Genomic DNA, 26,506 nt, shown 5'->3' with positions numbered 1-26,506 from the left:
GTGCAATGATTTTGGAATGTTATTTATAATAATAGCTAACATAATTAGCAGCAACATTATTGAACACTTACTGGGTACATTGATGAACTATTCAGCTAAACTTAGTTGAAATCTACAATATCACCATGAATATTTTCTAGTTTTGTTATAATATGTTAGCATGATACCACTTAAATAGACATATAGTTATCCATTTGGGCAATCAATTTGACACTCATAGGGAGAAGCCTCAAGTTAATATATTTTCATAAACTTTATATAATAGAAACTAGTTATATAGCAGTTAAATGTATTTAAATACTATAGTTTCAATTCAATTTTCACAAGATAAAAGTGTTAATCATCAAACATTTTTCAAATTATAGGCATAGAAGAAAAAATAGTAATAAAAACAAATAATGCTTACACAAATATATAAATAGAGATTAGCATCTCTTACTGCATTTTAGGAAAAAAAAACAATATTCTATTTTCATAATAAACATTGCACAACAACATTGACTGATACAATTGCTCAATCATTAAAAAATCACCTAACTAGACTGGCGTGAAAAAATAAAAATAATGAGAAACTAAGCAAAATTCTTTTAACAGATACTATATCTGTTGAACTGAAAATGGATGGTTGAAGGAACAAGGCAATGAAAATATTACATAAAACATTTTTGAATACATTTCAAATATAATTTCAAATTGTGTGTATATTTTTTATGAATCTTGGGAAATTTAGATTTAAAAATTTCCTGATACAAAACCACTACATTTTAGTGAGTTTATGGCCAATAAGATAAAATAATTTTTCTCAGTGAATGAATAAAGCAATGTCACTAAAGTTACTGTTTCCTAACTCATTCCCATCCCCTTGCTCTTTAGCAAGAGAACCCAGTTTTCAGCTGTGCTACTTTTCTGAGTCTCCCGTTAAACAAACTGTGGCCACGTGATCTAATCTTGTCCAATGAAAGGTAAGTAGAGTTGCTGCATGGTGTTTCTGGGAGGGCTAGTGCAGACAGCCTAAGCAGTCATATAGCATTTTTATTCATTTTCTGGTTTATTTTTTAAGGATTTTATTTTTTTATACTTTGCCTTTACTTTTGATTCTGGCTTATGATGAATTTGTGATGGCGCGGGTTATAGCAACTATCTTAGATTCTCAAGTAACTTTGGGCATGAAAGACATGAACTTTGATAGTGAAAAAGAAAGCTATAAAGTTAGGTCTCTGATGATACTATGGAGCACCTGTCAACACTGGATGGCTGATGTCTGAAGTGATTCTATGTGAAAGAGAAATAAACATCTATCTCATTTAAACTCTTATTATTTTGCTTTTTTCAGTTATGAAACTAGGTACAATCTTAATTATGACAACACTAGCAATTTGTTTCTTTTTCTATATATCTTAAAAAATTCAGACCACTGAGTTTACTCAATGTAAGATTGTAAATCTTTCCAGATGCTTTTAATAAATCTGATTGTGGTTGAAACAATGTGGTCTTCTACGAAAGACTCACTTTGAAAAATTGAAATACAAGGTTATCAGGGAAAAAGAATAGTATGTTTGTTTCATTTAGATGTTGCATAACAATACTATTTTACAAATAACCAGAAAATCTTAGTGGCCTAAAATAATAAGCCTTTGTTTCTTGCTTGTTCTTCTGCAGGTTGGTTGGGTTTCAGCTTATTTAAGCTAGGCTTGACTTGACTTGTCATTAGTCATGGATCAATTTCAAGTTAATTCTATATTAAATTATTAACATCTCTTATTCTTATCAGACCACCAACCTACCCAAGGTAGGTTTGTCTCATTGATGAGATCAGATGGTCCTTGAGAGTGAGCAGAATTATTCAAGGTCTATTAATCCCTAGACATTCCTGTACCTTCTCTGTAGTGACAAAAGCAAATTACTTGCCCAAGCTCGATATCTGTGAATACATTCTTTCCATGAAGATCAGAATTTGGGGAGAAATAAATTTTAGATGAACAACAATCTAATATTCTATAATGTGGCTTTAGAATTTTGAGTGTATCACACACCTCTAACAGCAAAGTGTTCTTATTAAAGGGAAAATTTTAAATACATAAGCTCTTGGAGCTTAAACCAAAGGTGTTTCATACTGTCATATAATCACATTTTCATACTCCTTTTCATATATGAGAGTTAAAAGCAGTATTTTTAGAAGCCAAACTTTACCTTATCTAAAAACTGTCATTGACAATAGATGCTTAGCTAGTTATAGGTCTTTTCTATAACATGAAACTAACTTCAATTTTAGGGAAAAGATAATTATTGAAATCAGTCTAGATACTACGAATACACAGTCAAAAAAAATTAACAACAACAACAATAAAGATATTAAAAAAAAACACCCAGATTTCTCAAAACTAACATTTCAGTTGTGAGAAACAATACTAGACAGTAATAAAAGTTAAATATATAATATGTCAGAGAGTAACTAGTGTGATGAAACAAATAAATCAGGAAAGTTGGATAAAGAAAAAAGGATCTTACTAAAATTAGGGTGAAAAAAATATTCTACATTATTTAAGATACAATTCCTTAGCCCCAAACTGGATTTTGTAATATTAGAGTATATTTATGACTCCATACGGACCTTTCTAGACTTGTGGGGATATGAAGTAGTTTTATATGTTTTTTCTTCTATTTCAAGTGGGACTTTTTTGTTGTATTTGTTTTTTTTAAGTATCTTTATTTTAAAATGATAACTATAAGTTTACTTGCATATTACTAAAATTTTATTATAAAAATTCAAGGACGCTACCTAATGAGATTCATTAAATATTTTTAGAGGAAAAAAGCATATAACTGAGCTGAAATATCTTAAAAGCAGAAGGCTCCAGGATAATCAATCATCTAAGTCTAGTTGTTTTTTATTTCTATTTTATAACTATTAGTTCTTTATTGGACCCATCAAGATATTTGAGGGCTGCAGTTTCCTTAGTAGTGGTAAGGGTGGTCTTTAAAATCCACCAGCACTGAAACTGATGAATATTTGAATATTATGTACTCTCTAGTTCTATAGACGAGCTTCACTATTATATCATAATCTACTATTTTTCCTTTCTACTAATAACTGGGCTGGCTGAATATTTACTATAAGTGTTTGAAGATCATTAGACTGTGTGACCAGAAAAATCAATCATCTGTACTATGGAAACATTTTAATTTTAAATACCTTTGAAACTATGAAAAATATTAAAATGCAGAAACATATAGACAATATATAAACTAATAACCATGTATTTATCAATAAAGTAAACTCAATATTTTATCATATTTTGCTTAGATATGTTTTAAAAACAGATAAAATCTTACAGATTTATGTAACCCCACAATCTACCTCTTTCCTGATACATTTTTTTTCACTTACCACAAAAAGAACTATACATAGGATGTGTTTTTTTATCTTTTCCCAAATATGGTTTTATACTTTTCCAACATATATTTGAATACATAGAAGTTACATTGGTTGTAAAAGAAATAAAACTATCTTCTTCCAAAATACAAGCTTTTTTGCTATGATAAAAATAATTTTTGAAGACCTCCCTTGCAGTCCAGAGGTTAAGACTCTGGACTTTGACTTCAGGTGCCTTGGGTTTGTTCCCTGGTTAGGGAAATAAGTTCTCACATGCTATGCAGACAAAACAATTTTAAATGACAATAATAATTTTTCTGTAACTGAGTTTTTATTTTATTTCCTCAAAACAACTGCACCTAAATGGGCATGGCATTGTGTTGATGTAGAATGTATATATACAAGTACAAGAATTCTTCCCACTAATTGTCTATCTTTATGGTTTCATATGAATTCCCTGGTGGCTCAGATGATCTACTGGAGAAAGAATGGCAACCCACTCCAGTATTCTTGCCTGGAAAGTCCCATGGATGGAGGAGCCTGGTAGACTATACAGTCCATAGTTTCGTATACGGGTATAATATCCTTATATTTTCAACTAATAATGGCTAAGAATCTGCTCCATGTTCAAGGTAATGCTATTGAGCACTTTATAGTGGAGAAAACGTGTGTTTTCTCAAGATTTACACTACTTTGTACGGCAATACTTCATTTGCTGCATTCTCTAATGCACTGAGAATACACAGATCTAGCAGTATACACAGCGTAGTCAGTGTTTCTCTTTTCTGTTAAATATCCTAATTTCCCATTTTAATAGATTTCACCAGAAAATAAAATTATCATTTTTATTATGTCAGGAAATATATTCTTTTAATTTCAGTGTTAGGGGACAGTTAGCCCAGTGTAGCCTTTACAGATAAAATTGATGGTTTGTTACGTGTTTTGACTTTTTACTATCTCAAAATAATAACTTTTATTTTGATACTTCAAAAGTTTTATTTTTTAATCTTGACCAAAATGCCCAATTCTATACTTGACTTGGGGGAACTTTATTCTGTTTCCAAAGAAAGTATTTTCCTTCCTCACTTCCATTACAGAGCCACTGCATCAGATGGCCAAAATAATTTACTTATTTTTCATCAAGAACTAGTTGAACTGAGACTAATACATGTGCTTATCACGTTATGTGTAAAACTTCCTACTTTATCTTGTGTTGTGGTTTTGCTAATTAACTAAGAATTATTTGATTATTTATTATGTTAGTTTGGTTTACAAGGAACAGTTTTTTAAAGTAGATATGATACTAAATACCTAAATATAGCAATTTTTGATGGTTCCTTTTGCATTCATCTAATTAGAATTGTCAAATCTAGAACATATAAAATAATTTTATACTAGCTAAAATGAATAAGCTTTTAAATTATTCTGAGTCAATTAGAATCACTTTGTAAACAGAGGTAGTTTTAAAATAAACATTTGTTTAAAAAGAAAAAATTTATAAACAGCTTTAAAAAAAGAAAATTTATGAGAATTTAAGTTTTCTTTGAAATATTTTGTTACAAATCACCATATTGCCTTTATTAACATTGGCGTTAATAAAATGTGATAATTTTAAACATTTTAATACATAAAAGAACATACATATAAATATAAATATATAAATATATATATATATATATACCTACAGCATGTCAGTGAGGCAGACTATGTACTTTTCTGAACCTAATATAATTCTAAGATGAGGAACCAAAAACAGAATTATTACTGAGGGTCAAACATATTAAGAATAATTGAGAAAATTCAAATGTGAGACATCTATTTTTATCAAATCTTTTAGATGTTTATAATATACAAGTTAAAATGTTTCAATGTTCACATTAGCAAGTTTTCCTTTAAAGAATTAGGGGTCCATAAATAGTGAAGGAACATTCATGCAAGGATGGGCACGACAAAGGAGAGAAATGTAAGGACCTAACAGAAGCAGAAGAGATTAAAAAGAGGTGGCAAGAATACACAGAACTACACAAAAAAGTCTTAATGACCAGGATAAACATGATGGTGTGGTCACTCATCTAGAGTCAGACATCCTGGAGAGTGAAGTCAAGTGGGCCTTAGGAAAGCATTACCGTGAACAAATCTAGTGGAGGTGATGGGATTCCAGCTGAGCTATTTCAAAACCTAATAAATGATGATATTGAAGTGCTACACTCAATATGCCAGAAAATTTGGACAACTTAGCAGTGGCCACAGGACTGGAAAAGGTCAGTTTTCATCCCTATCCTAAAGAAGGGCAGTACTTAAGAATGTTCAAACTACCATACCATTGTGCCCATTTCCCATGCTAGCAAGGCTATGCTCAAAATCCTTCAAACTAGGCTTCAGCATACTTGAATTCAGAATTTCCAGATGTACAAGCTGGGTTTTGAAAAGGCAGAGGAACCAGAGATCAAATTGTCAACATCTGGTGGATCATTAAGAAAGCAAGAAAATTCCAGAAAAACATCTGCTTCATTGACTATGTGAAAGCCTTTGACTGTGTGGATCACAACAAACTGTGGAAAATTCTTAAAGAGATGGGAATACCAGATCATCTTACCTGTCTCCTGAGAAACCTGTATGTGGGTTAAGAAGCAACAGTTATAACCTTAAATGGAACAACTGACTGGTTCAAAACTGGGAAAGGAGTACAACAAGGCTGTATATTGTCACCCTGTTTATCTAACTTCTATGCGGAGTATGTCATGAGAATGCCAGGTTGGATGAGTTACAAGCTGGAATTAAGACTGCTAGGAGAAATATCAACAATCTCAGATATGCAGATGATACCACTCAAATGGCAGAAAGTGAAGAGGAACTCAAGTGGCACTAAAGTGGCAGAGGATAAGTTGGATGGCATCACCGACTCAGTGGACATGAACTTGGGCAAACCCTGGCAGATAGTAAGAGACAGGGAGGCCTGGCGTGCTGCAGTCCTTGGGGTCGCAAAGAGTAGGAAATGACTTAGGTACTGGACAACAACAACAAATAATGAATAGCATATATCATTCCTAAAAAAATTCATTAACTCATAAGATAAAACTTGACTAAATGCTCTAGACTTGTGAACTCTCCTTATCCAACTACAAGGTCTCAACAAACTTGCTTTTTAAAAAATTCACACTTGAATTCTTAGAAGTCTATTTCCTAGTCTCCTAAGTAGTATTACCAGAGTAGTCTCTGTATAACCATTGGAAGTAAATATAAATTTCTGCAGCTGCAAGAAGGCATTGAGAAATCACAGCTCTATTAAAACAAAATTAATGGAAACATGTAGTGACAACCCTATGCAAAACAGATAATCAGAAAAACATTTCAATCTCCCAGAAGACTCTTCTCTATACCTAGATGATTATCCTTCATCTCACTTCATTCTCACAAGACCATTATTTATTAAGTTATTCTGAGATAAGTTGCTAAGTCATTAACTTAGATGAAAAGTCCAGAATTTCACCTCATTTGGAGTACTCACTTTATATAAGAAGATGAATAAAGACAGAAAAGATTTCAAATGTTCAAAGCAATATTCTACGATGCAGTGTCAAGATTGGGAAAGCTATTTTTGAGAATGTGGGACTTCTTGAAATCTATGTCAAAATACTAAGTAACCTTCACATGAACACAAATAAAACCATGCCTCATTTTTTTTTTAAATTTAGCAAATGTACTCATTATCTTTTAAATTCATCTTATACTTTTATTTATATTCTTCTGAGGTTGCATGCAAACTATCTCATATGTAATTATTGATATCAATTTGTGTCATTATGCATAGGCATACTAAACCCATACACACTGGAAATAGAAGGAAATGTAAGTCAATCAAAACAGAGGAGTGCACAATACTTCTGAAATATTAAAATATATCAAAATATTATCTGGCTATACAAAATGGTAGTAAAATATAGTGAACTACAATTACTTTATTGACATTTGCTTTTAGCAGCAATATAACTGCTCAGGTAGTGACAGATATTAATAATGGAGTATTCATAAGCATAGGCTTCCCCAATAGCTCAGCAGGTAAAGAATATGCATTCAATGCAGGAAACACAGGAGACAAGGGTTCAATCCATGGGTCAGGAAGATCCCTTTGAGGGGGAAATGGCAACCTACTCCAGTATTCTTTCCTGAAAAATCTTGTGTCAGAGAAGCCTGGCAGGCTACAGTCCATGCGGTTGCAAAGAGGTGGACATGACTGAGTGACTTGAGTGTAATTGATTAGAACTCACTGCTCTTCATAACTGTCTGATACTGGGTTAATTTACCCTCTATAATGCAAACTCCACATAGCAAACAATCTTTTTGTCACTGTGATATTCCCACAGTATAGCCTAGTACTTACTGAATTGATGTATTAATATAAGCATTATTATGTCAGTTACTAAGTAGAAAGATGTATCTTACTTTCTCGATAAGAAGAGAGACATTTTGCTCATCAATATAAAATGTTTTGCCATTATTTAGATTACTGAAAGATAGCTAATAAAAACTCAAGTCCAACATCACAATTAATTAACAGCTGTCTCTCATTGAGCAAACCCAATTATGAACAAAGTTTCACTCTTTGCTTGGTTTTAATTTCTAGAAAATCAGCTGTGGACTCTTCATTTTCATCTTCCACATAATATATCCTCTATCAGTTCTCTCATCTGCTAATCACATTTCTAATTAGCAAAATGTCTTATTCTCTGCTGCTTGCCTTTTTATTATTATAACAAACAGATTCGTACAAAAAATTTTATATTTGGACCTTCATTGTTTCTTTTAATAAAACTATTTTTCTAATAGGTATTTAAAGATAAAGTGCTTGCAAAACTAAGTATAAAATGCATAATTTACATACACATTTATTTCCTTCTATCTACTTATGTGATGCTTTCATCTCTAAGTTCAATACTTTTCTGGCTCATAATTCTTGACTTCATTCATATCTCTATTCAACATCAACTCCTAAGAAAGGAGCCCCCAACCACACTATCATATGGTACCAATATCACTTTTTACTCCATGATCTTACTACATTTTACCCCAAAACTTTTTTTTTTAACTCACTGAAATCATAACGGTTGTTGTTTGTGGATACATTTTCTTTCTAAATAAAAAGGAAAGTTTCACAAGGTAAGGAGCTTTACCCGAGTATATTGTTAGGTCTTTCTATCTTTATCAACTCAAGGGTGGGAGGCACATCTTTGTTCTCAGCTGCAGGGTATTAGGTACCGATTTAAAGGCAACTGACGAAGTTCCTGATGCTGAAGCTGAAACTCCAATACTTTGGCCACCTCATTCGAAGAGCTGACTCATTGGAAAAGACCCTGATGCTGGGAGGGATTGGGGGCAGGAGGAGAAGGGGACAACAGAGGATGAGATGGCTGGATGGCATCACCAACTCGATGGGCATGAGTTTGAGTAAATTCCAGGAGTTAGTGATGGACAAGGAGGCCTGGCGTGCTGCAGTTCATGGGATCACAAAGGGTCGGACATGACTGAGAGATTGAACTGAACTGAACTGAACTGAAGGAGCTCCAGGCAACGTCACTGATACAGTGTGCCACAGATGTCCCCCCATATCATCATACCACTGTTAGCAATGAAACCAGATGCTGATAAAGCCACGTATATCATCTAACCATTTATTGGTGATAAAAACAAAATCATCTTAATAGTAATTAACATTACTATTCTTTGTGCTTATAATATAATATAAGCTAAAAACTCAGAGTACATAAGACTTCATCCAGAATTTCAGAAATTAAAGGTCACCAAAAAAAAATTCCACTTGCCATAGTTAGAGCCATCTTGAAGTGGAAAGTAGCTAAAGTTCTAGTTGTTGATATCTTGGCACCATGCATGCTGCTTTAGGCAACTCTTTCCCTCTCAGTTTTATCTTACCTGTCTCTTAGCAGCTTGATCCTCTTCCCTGAGTCACTTTTCCTTTTTTTGGTTGGGGAGCTATTTAGGCTCATTTTATCCTAATTAAATAACTTTGGTCTTTGGAATGCAAAATTCAAAATAATTAATTATTTAAATAAGGAATTACAGTTATAACTGAAGCATTAGGAGTCTCAACCCTTTTGAAAGTAGGACTTCTTGTCCATACAACAATGCCTCTTAGAATCTCATATGTTCCTCTTAGTTGTCAAATTCTTGTTATGCAAGTGATCTGCCTTGTAAAGTGTTGAATGGGTTTTTACATACTGACCAGTCAAAATATGTTCTCAAAACATATAATCTGCATTCCAACTCAGATTTTTCCTTTTATTCCCAAACATACTTAAGGATTATGAATGTAGCCACTGAATTTTGGGGTTATTTACTTTATTTCATTTAGTTTTTAGGAATAAGTAAGATGATGAATGCAGGAAAAGTTTATTATTGTTTCATTTTAGCTAATGTACTTGATTATTCAAAGTTAGATTCCTTCTTTCCACCAAACTAAACTATAAGTCCAGTTCATGAGAACATGGTTTAAAAATTATCTCAAAGTTATGAACTTGCGGGAAAAGTAGATAAACCTCCTGTTACTTCTCAAGTTTTCATTAGATTCTTTGAATACAGAATGAATTTTTAAGATGCCAGTTTTCTTCTGTCTCTGCTTTGTGTGTTGCAAAGCATTAATCAATTTCTGATAATATTCTATTGATTTATTATTTTATTTTACCTTATTGTATCTTTGATCTTCTCTCTACCAGAATACAAGGTTCATGAGATCATGGACTTTTTCTGCTTGGTTTACTTTGTATTCCACATACATATAATAGTATATAACATTTAATTACAAAATAAGAATTAATGTTGAGGCTTTGATGGATACTTAGAGAAGCATGTGTCAGATTTTACATAGATCCTTTTACATAGATCGTATGTATAATCCAATCTTTATTTATTGGCTCAGGCACTTTAAAGACATTAACATCTTTGAATCTTTTATGCTTTCATTATTTGAAATAAATGGTACAACTTCATAGTTAAATCTTTCTTTTTTAAGTATTTTAAAAGTCAATTTAAGAAGCAGATCTTTCAGAGATTATATTTTCAGCATAAATTCTAATGGTATTATTAATATATTCAGTCAAACACTGCCTACCATAGAGACAGATCTGGGTAGGAATTTGAGCTCTTCACAAATACTTGATCCTTATATTCCTTGCAGTACATGAAGATAACACTTGTTTGCCTTGTTTGGCCTCAGATCATGTCATAGGGCTTACTTTGGACAAGGATATGTGAACAGAAGTGATATGCACTCCTTTCAGGGAGGATTTTAAAACCTGGTGCGTATTTTCAGCATGCTCTCTACAAAAAACAACTGATATTGTAATGATTGTTTTGTATCAACATATAGAAGTACTTAACCTAGTATACCAATATTTGTGGGATACTTGGACACCTAAGGAAAGAGTAACCCATAGGTCATGAAGATCCCCTGGAAGAGGGCATGGCAACCCACTCCAGTATTTCTGCCTGGGGTATCCCATGGACAGAGGAGGCTGACAGGCTATAATCCACAGGGTAGCAAAGAGTCAGACATGACTGAAGCAACTTAGCATAGGTGCATGCACACAAGAAAAGGATAACACAAGAAGTACAGAGGAGATAGCATAATGGGGAAAAAACCCACAAAATTATGTGTTAAGTGAAACTATTCTTACCGAAAAATCTTCTAGAGTTTGTTTGTTAAATTTAGGACCCTTTATTGCAGCACCTTATAAAAACATACAGTAAGTCCCGTACATGTGAATGAGTTCTGTTCCGAGGGCATGTTTGAAAGTGCAACTTATTTGTAAATCTAAAAAAGTTGACCTAGGTACCCAGTTAACACAATTGGCTATATAGCACCATAATGCAATAAGTAGATAGTATTTTTCACACAAAGAATGCATAAAAACAAACACAAAAATAAAACATTTTTAGCTTTCAGTACAGTACAATAACTGGCATAGGGGGCTGGCATCAAGTGAACAGTTAAGAAGAGTTTCTGACTGGATGAGGGAGAGGAGTGGAAGATGGTTGAGCTGAAGGATCATCAGCTAGAGAAGATGGAGGGCAAGCTGTAAATTCATTCCTGCTTCACCTTGATGGCACAGGTTCTGGTTTCTTGCTGGATTCAGTTCTAGCTCCCCTCTTGAAAAACAAAACAAAACAAAACGCAGTGACGTCTGGATAGTAGCTCTTTTTTTCTCATCATAGAATGACACCATAGCACTGGATTGCATTCTGAGCTGCAACCTTTGTGTAGCATTCTATGTTCTGGTCCTATGCCTCAAAAATTAATAGTGCTTCCTCAAATAAAGAAAATCCCTTTGCCATTTCCTGAATCATGAATCTCTTCACTTCTTCAGTTACTTCTCCTTCCTTTTTTCTTTGTCCTGTCTCTCGGCCTCCAATTCCATCAGGTCTTCATCTGTAAGCTCCTCCAGTGGCACAGCATGGAGTTCATTGAAGTCATCCTTTTGCAGACCTAGCTCCAGGTTCTCCCTGAGGGTCACTGAGCTGTTGAAGACCCCTTTGGACTCCTCAACCAGCTTCTCAAATCTACAAATACTGTGAACAAACTGTGGGAAAAGATTCTTCCAAATCCTTTCATGGTGATGGCTATAACTCATACCAAGCAAAGTCAATGTGTTTTTATTGCCTTGGCTCAAGGGTGTTCCTGACTTGTCACTTGCCTTTACTGCCTGATGAAAAGCATGACATGTTTTTTGAAAGTCGCTATGACTCCCTGGTCCCTAGGTTGGATATGTGATGCACGTTTGCATCTTTGAAAGTTTGTTACTTTAAGGTTCATATGTAGGGACCCTATTGTATATGTTTGAATTTAGCATCTTTAAAGAAGCAGCTAAGTAAATATAAGAACACTTCCTTTCAAATTTTTATGTCATTTTATTAAGACATGTATCTTTTAGAATAAATTTAAGCTTAGTATATTTAAACATTAAAAAATGTTGCATAGATATATTGGTTATTTTACATCATAAGATGAAGCTTTCTTCAGATTTTATGTTTTAAAATTTCATCATTTTATACTTCCTTGAAAATATTTCATTAAATATAGGCCTAATATTCATTTCAGTAACAGCTCATTTTTCTTTCAGTATAAACAATCATATTCAACAATATTTTCTTAACATATAAAAATGAGAAAACAAATATTACCATGTTTTAACATAAGATTTTCTAAAGATAAGCACTGAGGTAGTGCATATTGTCTTCATCTCTGCCTTCATGTTCTCTTCTTTTCTGCAACCTACACTTAATCATCAAATCCTTCTCATATTGCCATATGAATTTGTCTTCAATTGCCAATGCAGCAGCACTGATTTAGGCCGTTAATTTTCACTTGGATAAAACAACAGCTTTTATTCTATGGTGTCCCCTATTTTGTACCATGATAGTGATTATTTGACTCCTCTGTTTTGGCTCTTCATGTGTCTCCCCACTTCTCTCAATGTAAAGTCCAATTTCTTTGGACCAGTTCATATGGCCCTCCATGATCTCAGTCCCTTGTATCACCACTTGGTCTCTTCCTTCTCTCTTGAACTATCAGGAAAGGTCTAGATATACTGTATTATTTTCACTTCTCCAAATTTATCAAGCTGACTTTGTACCCAGGCACCTGTTAATTTCATCCAAGTTCCCTGATATGTGTAACTTCTCTTCAACCCTCTGGTATCAGTTTGCTAGTATTTCTTACATCAGCATTGCTCACATCCCAAAGTTAACTTAGGTTTCCCTCCAATGCTTTCCAGTAATACCTTACAATCTTGCTTATTATCATACTTATCAAATTATATTGTAGTTTGGTATCTATTTGGTTGGGCTTTCCCTGTGGTTCAGTGGTAAAGACTTCACCTGCCAATGTAGGAAACCTGGATTCGATCCTTGGGTTGGGAAGATCCCCTGGAGGAGGGCATGGCAACCCACTCTAGTATTCTTGCCTGGAGAATCCCAGAGATGGAGGAGCCTGGTGGGCCACATTTCATAGTATTGCAAAGAGGCAGACATGACTGAAGTGACTGAGCATGCCTGCATCTACTTGGTTGACTGTCTCCTCATATGTTTTTTTTTTTTTTCCCTTAAGTTTTTGATGTGGGCCATTTTTCAGAAGTATCTATTGAATCCGTTACAATATTGGTTCTATTTTGTGTTTTGGTTTTTTGGCTGTGTGACATGTGGGATCTTAGCTCCCAGACCAAGAATTGAACCTAGACTTCCTTCATTGGAAGATGAAGTCTTAAACACTGGACCACCAGGGAAGTCCCTCTTCTCATATGTTTTAAACTCTCTGAAGACAAGAACTACATCTTAACTTCTGTAAGATTAGTTCTGTACCTAAACAAGAGTGATAATACCAAGTTTACAAGACATTTTGATATTTAATATCATACTTAAATATTTTCCTAATTTACATTTTTATTCTTTTGAATCCAAACAACTATTCTATTTCCCTTTATCATTAAAAAAATTAAAAAGATATTATCATACCATAATTGAACAAATTATAAAATTAAAAGCTGAGGAGGAGCTTGCCTGATGACTCAGTGGTAATGAATCTGTGAGCTAAGGTCCATGGGGTCACAAAGATTGAGACATGACTGAAGCAACAGCACACATGCACAGCAACTAAAGCACGTTGTTATATTTTGCGTTTCTTGTTTGAACTTTTTAAAACAGAACAGAAATTTGGAAAAAAAGCAGCAATCCATAATCAAGCAAGCATGCAGCAGTAATTTTACGTAATTTTATTGATAATTGTCACATCCAACATTTATTATTTGAAGGTAAAATTGTTTCAGATATAGTAGTTGAAATATTTTAATGGCTGAAAATAAGACACATTTCTGGCATAGAAATAGTGTAGAAGAAATAGACCAAGTTCATGGATTGGAAGAATCATTATAGTGAAAATGAGTATACCACCCAAAGTAATCTATAGATTCAAAGCAATTCCTATCAAGCTATCAACAGTATTTTTCACAGAAATAGAACAAATAATTTCACAACTTGTATGGAAATACAAAAAACCTCAAACAGCCAAGGCAATCTTGAGAAAGAAGAATGGAACTGGAGGAATCAACCTGCCTGACTTCAGACTAAACTACAAATCTACAGTCATCAAGACAGTATGGTACTGTCATACTGACAGTATGGTACAAAGACAGAAATATAGATCAATGGAACAAAATAGAAAGCCTGGAGATAAATCCATGCACCTATGAACACTTTGTCTTTGACAAAGGAGGCAAAAATATAAAATGGAGAAAAGACAATCTCTTTAACAAGTGGTGCTGGGAAAACTGGTTAACCACTTGTAAAAGAATGAAACTAGAACATTTTCTAACACCATACACAAAAATAAACCCAAAATGGATTAAAGATCTAAGTGTAAGACATGAAACTATAAAACTCCTAGAGGAAAATATAGGCAAAACACTCTCTGGCATAAATCACCACAAGATCCTCTATGACCCACCTTCCAGAGTAATGGATATAAAAGCAAAATTAAACAAATGGGGCCTAATTAAACTTAAAAGCTTTTGCACAACGAAGGAAACTATAAGCAAAGTGAAAAGACAGCCTTCAGAATTTGAGAAAATAATAGGGAATGAAGCAACTGATAAAGAATTAATCTCAAAAATATACAAGCAGCTCATGCAGCTCAATACCAGGAAAATAAACAAGCCAATCAAAAAGTGGGAAAAAGACCAAAACAGACATTTCTCCAAAGAAGACATACAGATGGCTAACAAATAAAAACCACAATGAGGTACCATCTCATGCCGGTCAGAATGGCTGCTACCAAAAATCTACAAACAATAAATGCTGGAAAGGGTGTGGAGAAAAGGGAAATCTCTTACCCTGTTGGTGGGAATGCAAACTAGTACACCACTATGGAGACCAGTGTGGAGATTTCTTAAAAAGCTGGAAATAGAACTGCCATATGATCCAGCAATCCCACTGTTGGGCATACACACTGAGATAAACCAGAATTAAAAGAGACATGTGTACCCCAGTGTTCATTGTAGCACTATTTACAACAGCTAGGACATGGAAGCAACCTAGATGTCCATCGGCTGGTGAATGGATAAGAAAGTTGTGACACATCATTGTGGAATATTACTCAGCTATTAAATAGAATGCATTTGAATTTAATGAGGTAGATGAAACTGGGGCCTATTATACAGAGGGAAGTAAGTCAGAAAGAAAAACACCAATACAGTATATTAACACATATATATGGAATTTCAAAAGATGGTAATGATGACCCTACATGCAAGACAGCAAAAGAGACACAGATGTAAAGAACAGACTTGTGGACTCTGTGGGAGAAGGTGAGGGTAGGATGATTTGAGAGAATAGCACTGAAATGTGTATATTGAAAGTGAAAAAGTGAACGTGAAGTCACTCACTCATGTCCGACTCTTTGCGACCCCATGGACTGCAGCCCACCAGACTCCTCCATCCATGGGATTTTTCAGGCAAGAGTACTGGAGTGGGTTGCCATTTCCTTCCCATATATGAAATAGATGACCAGTCCAAGTTTGATGCATGACACAGGGCACTCAAAGCTGGTGCACTGGGATAACACAGAGGGAAGGGATGGGGAGGGAGGTGGAAGGGGGTTTGGGAAGGGGGACACATGTACACCCATGGCTGATTCATGTCAATGTATGGCAAAAACCACCACAATATTGTAATCAGCCTCCAATTAAAATAAACAAATAAATTTTAAAAAAAAGAAATAGTGTAAAAATAACTATGACTCCACATTTTAAAACAACTTAAGAAACTTAAAGTAATAAAACTGAAAATGATAAAGCTGAACAAATAGTAATTTATATTTTAAAATGAAAGGAAGCAATAAGAAATAGTTATCAATTCAAGACAACTCTGAGATTCATTCTTGAAATTTGAGGGAATGTTCATGGAGAAGTTGTATTTTCAGGTAGTCACACTCCTATGTAAAGCACTAAATTAGTCATCAGAATTACCAAATACAAAGTTTAGTTTGCACATACCACAATAAACTAACTTTTAATATCTCATTAATATGTTTGTTATTTTTAAAAAATTTCTTAGCAATATATTCTAATGTAAGTCTAAGGAACTGAGTGTATCTTGCCCAGAAGAACTAAAGAAAATATTTGCCATTTGGGTTAGTTCTCAGTCCATGGAGTAAATCTTGAAACTTAATAGTGGACTGAGCACAATATTTTAATAATCACTGGACTTGGAAATGCATCAATCCAGGCATAACTAGAGAATGCATTTCCTGTTGGAACTTAATATGTGTGTATGCTCAGTCGTGTCCTACTTTTTGACCCCATGAACTGCAGCCTGGCAGGCTCCTCTGTCCATAGCATTCCAAAGAAAACTGGAGTGGGGTGTCATTTCCTTATCTAGGGGATCTTCCTGACCCAGGGATTGAACCTAGGGATCTCCTGCATGGCAGACAGATTCTTTACCATCTGAGCCACCAAGGAAGACAGTATTTATGAGGTGATTAATTTAGTAAGAGTTTTGTTGACTGACTTGATAATGTGAATATGATAACTCTAAGTATTTTAGTATCAAAGTTTAGTAACACAGGAACAGGGTGAATTAAAGTATTTTATTCAATAAAATATCCCCTATTCCAAAGATGAGAGTCAAAAGATCACATTCATTGTGGGTCTCTAAGACAGGGTATAAAAAGAAAACTGTATAAAAGTCTAAAAGCCTTCATTTTTATAACCTATAGTGTATATGTTAAATGGAGTCAAATGATACCTATGTTGTCTTGTATATTCAAATAACTCAGAAATAGTTTTGTTTGTTTTTTAATTCTTTAGATACTAAGGAAAGCAGACACTCAAATAACCTTTTTCTGTTTCCTGTTAAGCAACAAATGAAGCAAATAGTTGGGAAGCTAGTAGCTGTCTAAGGAGATTAAACAATTTCTTAGCTGAGCCTAAAAAGTACAACTTAAGGACATTAAGATTTTGAGAAAAACTTTTTCCATACATTAGTTTTTTAACTTCACATGAAATATCTGTTCTTTTTAAGTTTTTTAAAGCAGTGATTCCAGAATTCTAGTGCTTTTTTGTAGATAGCAACATTTATGAAAAGTATATAAGCCAATAATCAAATTCGAAAACAACTTTTCTCATTATATTTAAATAAAGACCATACAATTTAATCAAAAGAGTCAGCTAATTTTACCAAAAATTTGGAGGAATGCTGGGTTTAGTTACCAAACCCATCAAACAAGGAGTTTATACAATACAGTACTGATTTTATAATCTTAATTTAAGAATAAATAAGTTTCTAACAGTTTGTGGATTAAAGAATAGGTGAGCTGTTTTGAACTGAATTTACCATGAGTCTTTAAGGGTCAAATTTACTTTTCATGCTTTAGCAAATTAAAAATGTGTTGTATAATTAAAGTCAAGCTTGATATTAAAAAGGAAAAGTACTTTTCATTAGATAATATAGATAATTTATGGATAAAAGAAATTATTTATATATTTAGGCTAAAATAAAAATATAGAGTAAAATAATGGTTTTAAAATCATAAAGTATGTAATATAAATTAATAATCCCTTGAAGAAAACAGTCTCATAGTCAAAGACATAAATACTAATTATTAGAGAAGAAATCCTTTTTAAAAATTTATGTTGCTTAAATTTAAAATTTATGTTATAGAAATTTAAAATTTGTTACATTCCTAACATCATTTATTTAAACATCATCCAAGTTACATTGGTTACATTCAGAAGTTCATTAAGTCAATGAGTATTAGCATCAGGCTTACTGATCCCATCAAGAAAGCTTTAAAATAGGACTGAAAGTGGAAGAGAAAAATGTGAATCAGTAAAATGGATATTATGGAGGACAATAGTTTTGAAATAAAAATAAGACAAGTCAAAAAAATGGCTAGAAATTATTTTGTGAAAATCATGTCTTGGAATACTACTTAGGTCCAGGATATACAGTGTTCTGAATAAAGCTGAAATAAAAATAGTACATATGTTAAATTCTTAAAATGCACTTGAAAAAACAAAACAAAAACTGTTATCACATCCTAGGAAGATGAGTGTAAGAATTACCACAGATGTTTGTGTAAGGAGTACCCTGCATAAGGGAACATGGCCTGTGGTATAAGTGGGGAATATATTTTACTCTACACTCCAATTACCTGACAGGTATTATTATCTTTGACTTCCCAGGTAGGAGTCAAGGCTTTGGTATGTTCAGAAATAACAATAGTGTTCAAGGTTATATAGCTCAAAATGATAAGGCTAAATTGGCTAGAATTGGAAGCTAGGTGTGCAAGAAATTCATAATTTCAGCAAGACACAGTAAGGAGAAATTTATACACATACATGCATGCAAATATAATGCATTCTAGTGTAGCAGCATGGGGGGAAATTACCTAACTAATTTGTTCACAAGGGTGAACACAGTGACTGGGAAATGTGTGTCACCACATATCAGGGGATTATATACTAGTTTTATGATCAGGAAGCAAAGACAGGAATTTAGAGATGTTTATGTCAGGAAAGAAAAATTTTAAAAAAAGAGAAACTAATTGGAAAACAGCATGGCAATCCCAGGAAAAAATATTAAAAAAGATAGTGTATTAATAATGAGTACAAGATATGGGCAAGAAGGAAGGGCTTTAAATAGTTGGATCCCTCTTAGGAGGAAGTTTAAAATCTCTCCATTTGAGAGGAGGACTTAGCTGGTAACTCTTCTGTCAAATATGATTTATAGAGGAGGTGATTTGCATACATAATGGAGACTTCGGGGATGAAAGTTTTAAGACTTTTAGAGTGAAAGACGAGAATGATAAGTAGGGTTGGGTAAATTAATTCTGGAGATGTAACCAGACAGCCCTTCTGCATACAGGAAGCAAAAGGCAGTTACTCAGACACTACGAAAATATAACCAAGGAAGAAAGTGAGAAATTAAAGACGACATTCTGACTCAAATGTTGGAAAAAAGAAAAACAACCTATAACCAGAAAAAAGGAAAAGACACATAAATAAAATGATTCAATTTTACACTGCAGTTTGGCATTGTGTGTTGTGTTAAGTCGCTTCAGTCACGTCTGACTCTTTGCGACCCTATGGACTGTAGCCCACCAGGTTTATCTGTCCGTGTTATTCTCCAGGCAAGAATACTGGAGTGGATTGCCATGCCCTCCAGCAAGGCATCTTCCTGAACCAGGCATCGAACCTGCATTTCTTATTTCTCCTGCACTGGCAGGCAGGTTCTTTACCACGAGTGCCACCTGGGGTTCTTTTTTTTTTTTTTTAAATTACGTAATAAAAGATAAATATGATCGCCCAATCATTTGGTAAAGACTTGGAAAGTAATGTGAGGTATCTAAAGTCAAGAATGTGCTAAGATGCTCTAAATATAAAAGATCTAAAAACATTAACTATGTTGAGAAAAGAAAAAGAAAAGGATAAGCCAATAAACTGGGGGAGAAAGGGCTGCTGAACTTTTTTGTTTCTATCCTTCCTATCAAGAAAAATTACCATTAAATTCTAGCAAGTATAATAGAACAAACAATTTTGACATGTATTTGGTATTTACTTAGCGACCAAAATAAATAAGAGTAATAGAGAAAATTTCCAAATGAACAATTCCTGCCTACCATTCCTGTGACCTGTGAATACTTAGACAAGAAGGATAAAGATATTCAACTTAAAATGTATCTTAATTTTAATGATGTATCTTGCATAGTCTTTTATTAAAACTTTGTTAACAAGATTAAAAAAAATGGTTTTATGATGGTGAGACTGAATGGATTGGTGGTGATGGATCAATCTTTCTCTAAGCAAATTCTGTCTTCTCTACTTTTGAAACTCAAAATGCTATCATATGATTTAGCTATGAAAGTGGAAAAAACATTTTGCAAATCTCTGCATAATACAAAGATGTAAAGAAAGCTAACAGCTTATGTGATAATCAAACAAATCTTCAGAAATGTTTTGTTATGCTGAAACAATCTTTCCAGATAACTTCCTATATAACAGGAAATAATGAAAAGACCTACATTTAAGTTAAAAAAATATATCATTTAAACCAGCAAAGGATAACTGAATTTAACATTGGTTCATTTGAAAAAGCTGTGATATTTTTACAGACTCTATAATCTTCAGCTACTTTAGGAAAACATCTTACCTCATTGTTTTTTCTCATTTTACCAAAATATTTCTATTCTTCAGATACATTAAATTAGCTTTTAAAAATCAGAGATACTTTGAATCTCTGAGAATAAAAATATGTAGGATTTCTAGTTTAGGAAATGAGACAAAGAATTACTCAGTGCAGGTAAATGTAAGCACATGTTAAATAAGTTTCTTTCATAGAAATTATGCCATGTAATTTCTATAGCATATCTAAATGATGAAGTATTTCAGAAAGCTCGCTTTAGTATGTCTCACATCATGGTAAAAATGCATAAATGAATTTCAAAGATTTGTAAATAATTTGAAACAGTTCTGGGTAGTATAATGTTATCTTTGATTTAGAAAAAAATGTGGTCTGAAATTCATTGAAAAATGATTGAAATTTTATATCAACACATCATCCTAACAAGATCTTCAAAGAGAATCACATAAGCACAAAAGAAGATAATTAAATTCCTCACCTGCCTAATACCCAACCGGTATGCAACAATCCGATCCACTGCATCAGGATTCATTTGAGTCCACTGTAGACTGTAGGAGTAAACGCGGTGTCTGTTCTGCCACACAGGATTGTAGGTATCATAATAGAATTCTGGAGCATAGGCCTTTCCTAGAAACAGAAAGCGTCCTTAAATTTAAATGTATATTACAGCCAAATCTAATTACTCTTTTTGTACCTTTTATTACTTTCTACTTCATGTTCCATAAGTAATTCTTATATTTAAAAAGTCATATGATTAAATTCAAATTAATTTCTGGAGAATTTGAGAACAGATGCAAGATGATTTCCTGGTAAGTTTGATGAAGTGTGAGAGGAAGAGAAGACCCAAGAATGACTACAAGTTTTTTGGTGTAAGCAATCAGAAGAATGGAATTTCCATCAACTGATGTGAAAAGCTATGGGAGGATCAATTTGAGGGGTCAGGAAATCATTTTTGAACAATCTGAATGATGTCAATGGAGACATCAAGTGAGATACATTGGACTAAAATGCAGGAGAGGCCAGACTTGGAAATATAATCTTGCTAACCATAGGCATATAGATAGATTTCATTTATATATGTTTAAATATTTCCATTGGAGCATAGTTGTTTCAAAATGCTGTGTTAGTTTCCTCTGTACAGCAAAGTGAAACAACTAAACATATACATATATCCCCTCTTTTTTGGATTTGTTTCTCATTTAGGTCATCATAGAGCAGCCAAAAACTTTATCAGCAAGTGAATGCAACTCTGCCAAAAAAAATCACTGCATATGACAATCTGTGTTTATATTATCCATGTCAATAAATTGAAATTAACCAAATAAAACCTTAACAACACAAGAACTTTGATCAATAAAAGAAAGTTTCTTTTTCTTTTTTTAGATTTTAAGGATATGTGACATGTGTGTGTGCTAAGTCGCTTCAGTCGTATCTGACCCTTTGAGACCCTAGGGACTGTAGCCTAACAGGAACCGGGATCCTCTGGTCCATGAAATTCTCTAGGCAAGAACATTGGAGTGGGTTGCCACACCCTCCTCCATGGGATCATCCCAACCTAGGACTGAACCCGCATCTCCTGCATTGCAGATCCCTGTGGATTCCTTACCACTGAACCACCAGGGAAGTCCCCATATGTGAGGTACACATAGTGTATATAACATAAATAAATCATCTCAGCTTTTTCTTTTAATCACCAAATTGAAAATGTACAAACCATTGGGAATTATAGGTCCAACTCATTAATAATCTGAAATATAGACTTTCTACACCCTATATTTTACCAATAATACATTTATCTATTAAATCAATATTTATTGAGTGTCTATTGAATGGTGAGTAGTGTTCTAGGCAATGAACAAAGAGGTATGGCCTCTGTCTTCCTAGAAATTGCTTCCATTTTCTCAGACCTTTCAGATAGCTTTACAATTTTTACTGGATTTATGATTTAATAAATTGTAAATTATTCAACAGACTTTTTTTTTTTTGAAATTAGGTTAAATATTAAATGTCCTCCTGAGGTTTTCCTCCTGGGTTCCTACTTGCAGGGAATTTTCTTACCTGATTTTCTTTTTCTTCATCATTAATCACCTAACATCTAGGGATTGCACAAGAGCTGATTCATAAGAATTTATAACAGATAGTTTAAAGAATGAATTTTGAAGGCGAAGAATGAAATTTATGGTCTCTATTACCCTAGAGAGGTTTACTAGGAAAAAAATGTTAGACGAACTGAAGTTAATTTCTGATAAATTTATTAGTAAAATTAAATACCTTTAATTAAATATCTGAATTTTAATAACATTTGGTAAAGTCTTACATCAACATTGTGTACTTTTTAAAATGTTCTATGAATGTTCATTCATTTTAATTGAAAATGGATTATTAATTCTATACAAATTGTCTTGCATAGGAGGAAAAGAGCCATCACATTTGTTTATTGCTTCTTTACTTTGTATATTTTTTACTTATTACTAACTAAATGATAGTGCAAATTCATGTTCACAACACTTGGCAAAATTGAGATGAGAGGAATACAATATACTGAATGAAGGAATCAATATCCAAAATGTCATTGACAACTTGCATTTGAGACAAAATTTCCCAAATGGTTATTAAGGAGGTACATTTGATAGAAGCCTATATAATGAGTGAGGGGTTTTGATTACAAGTAAACTTCCAAAATATAAAAATGAAGTAATGAGCTGTTTAAGTGAGTAATGTCAATATATAGTGTTTTCATTAGAAATTACTGTTTAGATTGAATTGAGGAGGTAACAGTATCAATGGTTGGTTTTTCATTTTATTTATTGCTTTTTATTTTTGCCTTTTAATTGAGGGGAGCAGGGAAAGAGGGGATTGCTTTTGTAACTTAGCCAAGAGGGAAATACAAAGGGTATTAGATTTAGTGCTATCATTTGTTTTTTCATAAAAAAATTAGGAATTCAAACAGAAATAACAAAAGAATAAAGTCACAACCAGAGGCTATTTAGCATGAAAAAGAAAAAAAAAATTCTTCAAAAACTGGCAAATGAAGTTTTCTGAGAGTTGAAACTCCATCACAGAGAAAGAGAATCAGGCTATATTTTAACAGATCTATGAAAGATGAAAGCCAGTGAGTAGCTAGTAAAAGGATGCATATTCTGATTTAGGAACGTTCTAGCAATCCTCTCTGAATATGGACTATGAATTTTTCCTTCACTAAAGGTATGGTTGTCTGAGGAGTTCTTATAAACAGCTGAGAAAAAAAGAGAAGCTAAAGACAAAGGAGAAAAGGAAAAATATACCCATTTGAATGCAGACTTCCAAAGAATAGCAAGGAGAGATAAGAAAGGCTTCCTCAGTGATCAATGCAAAGAAATAGAGGAAAACAATAGAATACGAAAGACTAGAGGTCTCTTCAAGAAAACTAGAGATACCAAGGGAACATTTCATGCAAAGATGGGCACAATAAAGGACAGAAATAGTATGGACTTAACAGAAGCAGAAGATATTAAGAAGAGGTGGAAAAAATACACAGAAGAACTATTCGAAAAAGATCTTCATGACCCAGATAATCACAATGGTGTGATCACTCACCTAGAGTCAGAGATCCTGGAATGCAAAGTCAAGTGGGCCTTAGGAAGCATCACCATGAACAAAGCTAATGGAGGTGATGGAATTCCAGTTGAGCTATTTCAAATCTTCAGAGATTATGCTGTGAAACTGCTGCACTCAATATGTCAGCAAATTTGGAAAACTCAGCAGTGGCCACAGGACTGGAAAAGGTCAGTTTTCATTCCAATCCCAAAGAAAGGAAATGCCAAAGAATGTTCAAACTACCAGGCAATCGCACTAATCTCACACGCTAGCAAAATAATGCTCAAAATTCCCCAAGCCAGGCTTCAACAGTATGTGAACTATGAACTTCCAGATGTTCAAACTGGATTTAAAAGGCAGAGGAACCAGTGATCAAATTGTGAACATCTGTTAGCTTATTGAAAAAGCAAAAGAGTTCCAGAAAAATATCTACTTCTGCTTTATGATGATAACTGCTTTATCGACTATTTCAAAGCCTTTGACTGTGTGGGTCACAACAAACTGTGGAAAATTCTTAAAGAGATGGAATACCAGACCACCTGACCTGCCTCCTGAGAAATCTGTATGCAGGTTAAGAAACAAGAGTTAGAACCATACATGGAACAACAGATTCATTCCAAATTGGGAAAGGAATATGTGAAGGCTGTATATAGTTACCCTGCATATTTAACTTATATGCAGAGTACATCATGCGAAATGCTGGGCTGGATGAAGCACAAGCTGGAATCAAGATTGCTAGGAGAAATATCAATAACCTCAGATATGCAGATGACACCACGCTTATGGCAAAAAGCAAAAAACTAAACAGCCTCTTGATGAAAATCAAAGAGGAGAGTGAAAAATTTGGTTTAAAACTCAACATTCGGAAAACTAAGATCATGGCATCTGGTCCCATCACTTCATGGCAAATAGATGAGGAAACAATGGAAACAGTGAGAGAATTTATTTTCTTGGGCTCTAAAATCACTGCAGATGGTGACTGCAGCCATTAAATTAAAAGACGCTTACTTCTTGGAAGAAAAGTTATAACCAACCTAGACAGCATATTAAAAAGCAGAGACATTACTTTGCCAACAAAGGTCCATCCAGTCAAAGCTATGGTTTTTCCAGTAGTCATGTATGGATGTGAGAGTTGGACTATAAAGAAAGCTGAGCACTGAAGAATTGATGCTTTTGAACTGTGGTGTTGCAGAAGACTCTTGAGTCCCTTGGAATGCAAGGAGATTCAACCAGTGAATCCTGAAGGAAATCAGTCCTGAATCATTGGAAGGATTGATGCTGAAGCTGAAATTCAATACTTTGGCCACCTGATGTAAACAACTGACTCATTTGAAAAGACCCTGTTGCTGGGGAAGATTGAAGGCAGGAGGAGAAGGGGACGACAGAGGATAAGGTGGTTAGATGGCATCACTGACTTGATGGTCATGAGTTTGGGTAAGCTCCAGGAGTTGGTGATGGACAGGGAAGCTTGGTGTGCTGTCGTCCATGGGGTTGCAAAGTGTCAGACATGACTGAGAGACTTAACTGAACTGAGAGTTATTTAGTCAATACCTAACTACCATTTAACAGGGATGAAATGGGTGGACGATTGTCAACAAAAAGGCCTTTAAGATAGGGCTCAGTCTCAAGTCTATAAGGTGCTATGAAGTATTTGATTGCTGTTTCTTCTATTACTTCAATTGTTTTAAGCACAATTAAATTTATTTATAAATTCCAATTAATATATCTATTGGATTGGCCAAAGACATTAGATAAAACCCTATTGAACTTTTTGGACAAGTCAATATTATCTGTAGTCTAGTTCTATCTTTTATTGACTGCCATCAGAGGAACTGGCACATTGGTATTGGCTGCATGTCATAAATGCAAATTGGCATAATCCTAGAACTGATTGTTTATCTAAATAAATACTTTTCACATTATTGAAGCAGTTTGACACTGAAGTTAGAAAACAATCGGCATGACCTATGTTAATAATATGAATTTATTTATCAAAATCCCATTTTCAAGGTTGTGAAAAATTAAGACACAATCTAACCCTCATTTAAATATTCCAAGTAGATCATATTTTCCCGTAACATTTCATCACCATCTTTATATTTAATGGTAGATTAATATAAAGACTTTTCAATGTATTCTTGAAATATTTTATTTGTACTGACATGTCTACATTATATATGAGTGATATCATATATAATATATTTTCAGGAAATATTACATTAGAGAAAGAAATAGAGATTACCAACTCCAATATCTTGTATGACAGATAAGTTATGGAACAGAATAGAAAAGGTAACAATATATGTTGATATAAAATTTTATTTTAGTTGAATAATTACATCACTTTTTTTCTAG

The 26,506-nt window shown here is 33.6% G+C and overlaps 1 protein-coding gene across 1 annotated transcript in view; it reads right to left on the bottom strand.

The window, feature by feature from the left end:
• MDGA2 (MAM domain containing glycosylphosphatidylinositol anchor 2) overlaps positions 1–26,506 on the bottom strand; it is an 858,597-nt gene that overhangs the window by 60,300 nt on the left and 771,791 nt on the right. Inside the window, exon 10 of the mRNA XM_043471432.1 lies at positions 21,054–21,202. Within this exon, the coding sequence (XP_043327367.1) occupies positions 21,054–21,202 (149 nt within the window). The remainder of the gene's footprint in view (positions 1–21,053; positions 21,203–26,506) is intronic.

Source organism: Cervus canadensis, chromosome 6 (genome assembly GCF_019320065.1).
Source record: "Cervus canadensis isolate Bull #8, Minnesota chromosome 6, ASM1932006v1, whole genome shotgun sequence".
Taxonomy (NCBI): Eukaryota; Metazoa; Chordata; class Mammalia; order Artiodactyla; family Cervidae; genus Cervus; species Cervus canadensis.
Note: the sequence above shows the minus strand (reverse complement) of the source record. Positions and strands in the feature narration are given on the sequence as shown.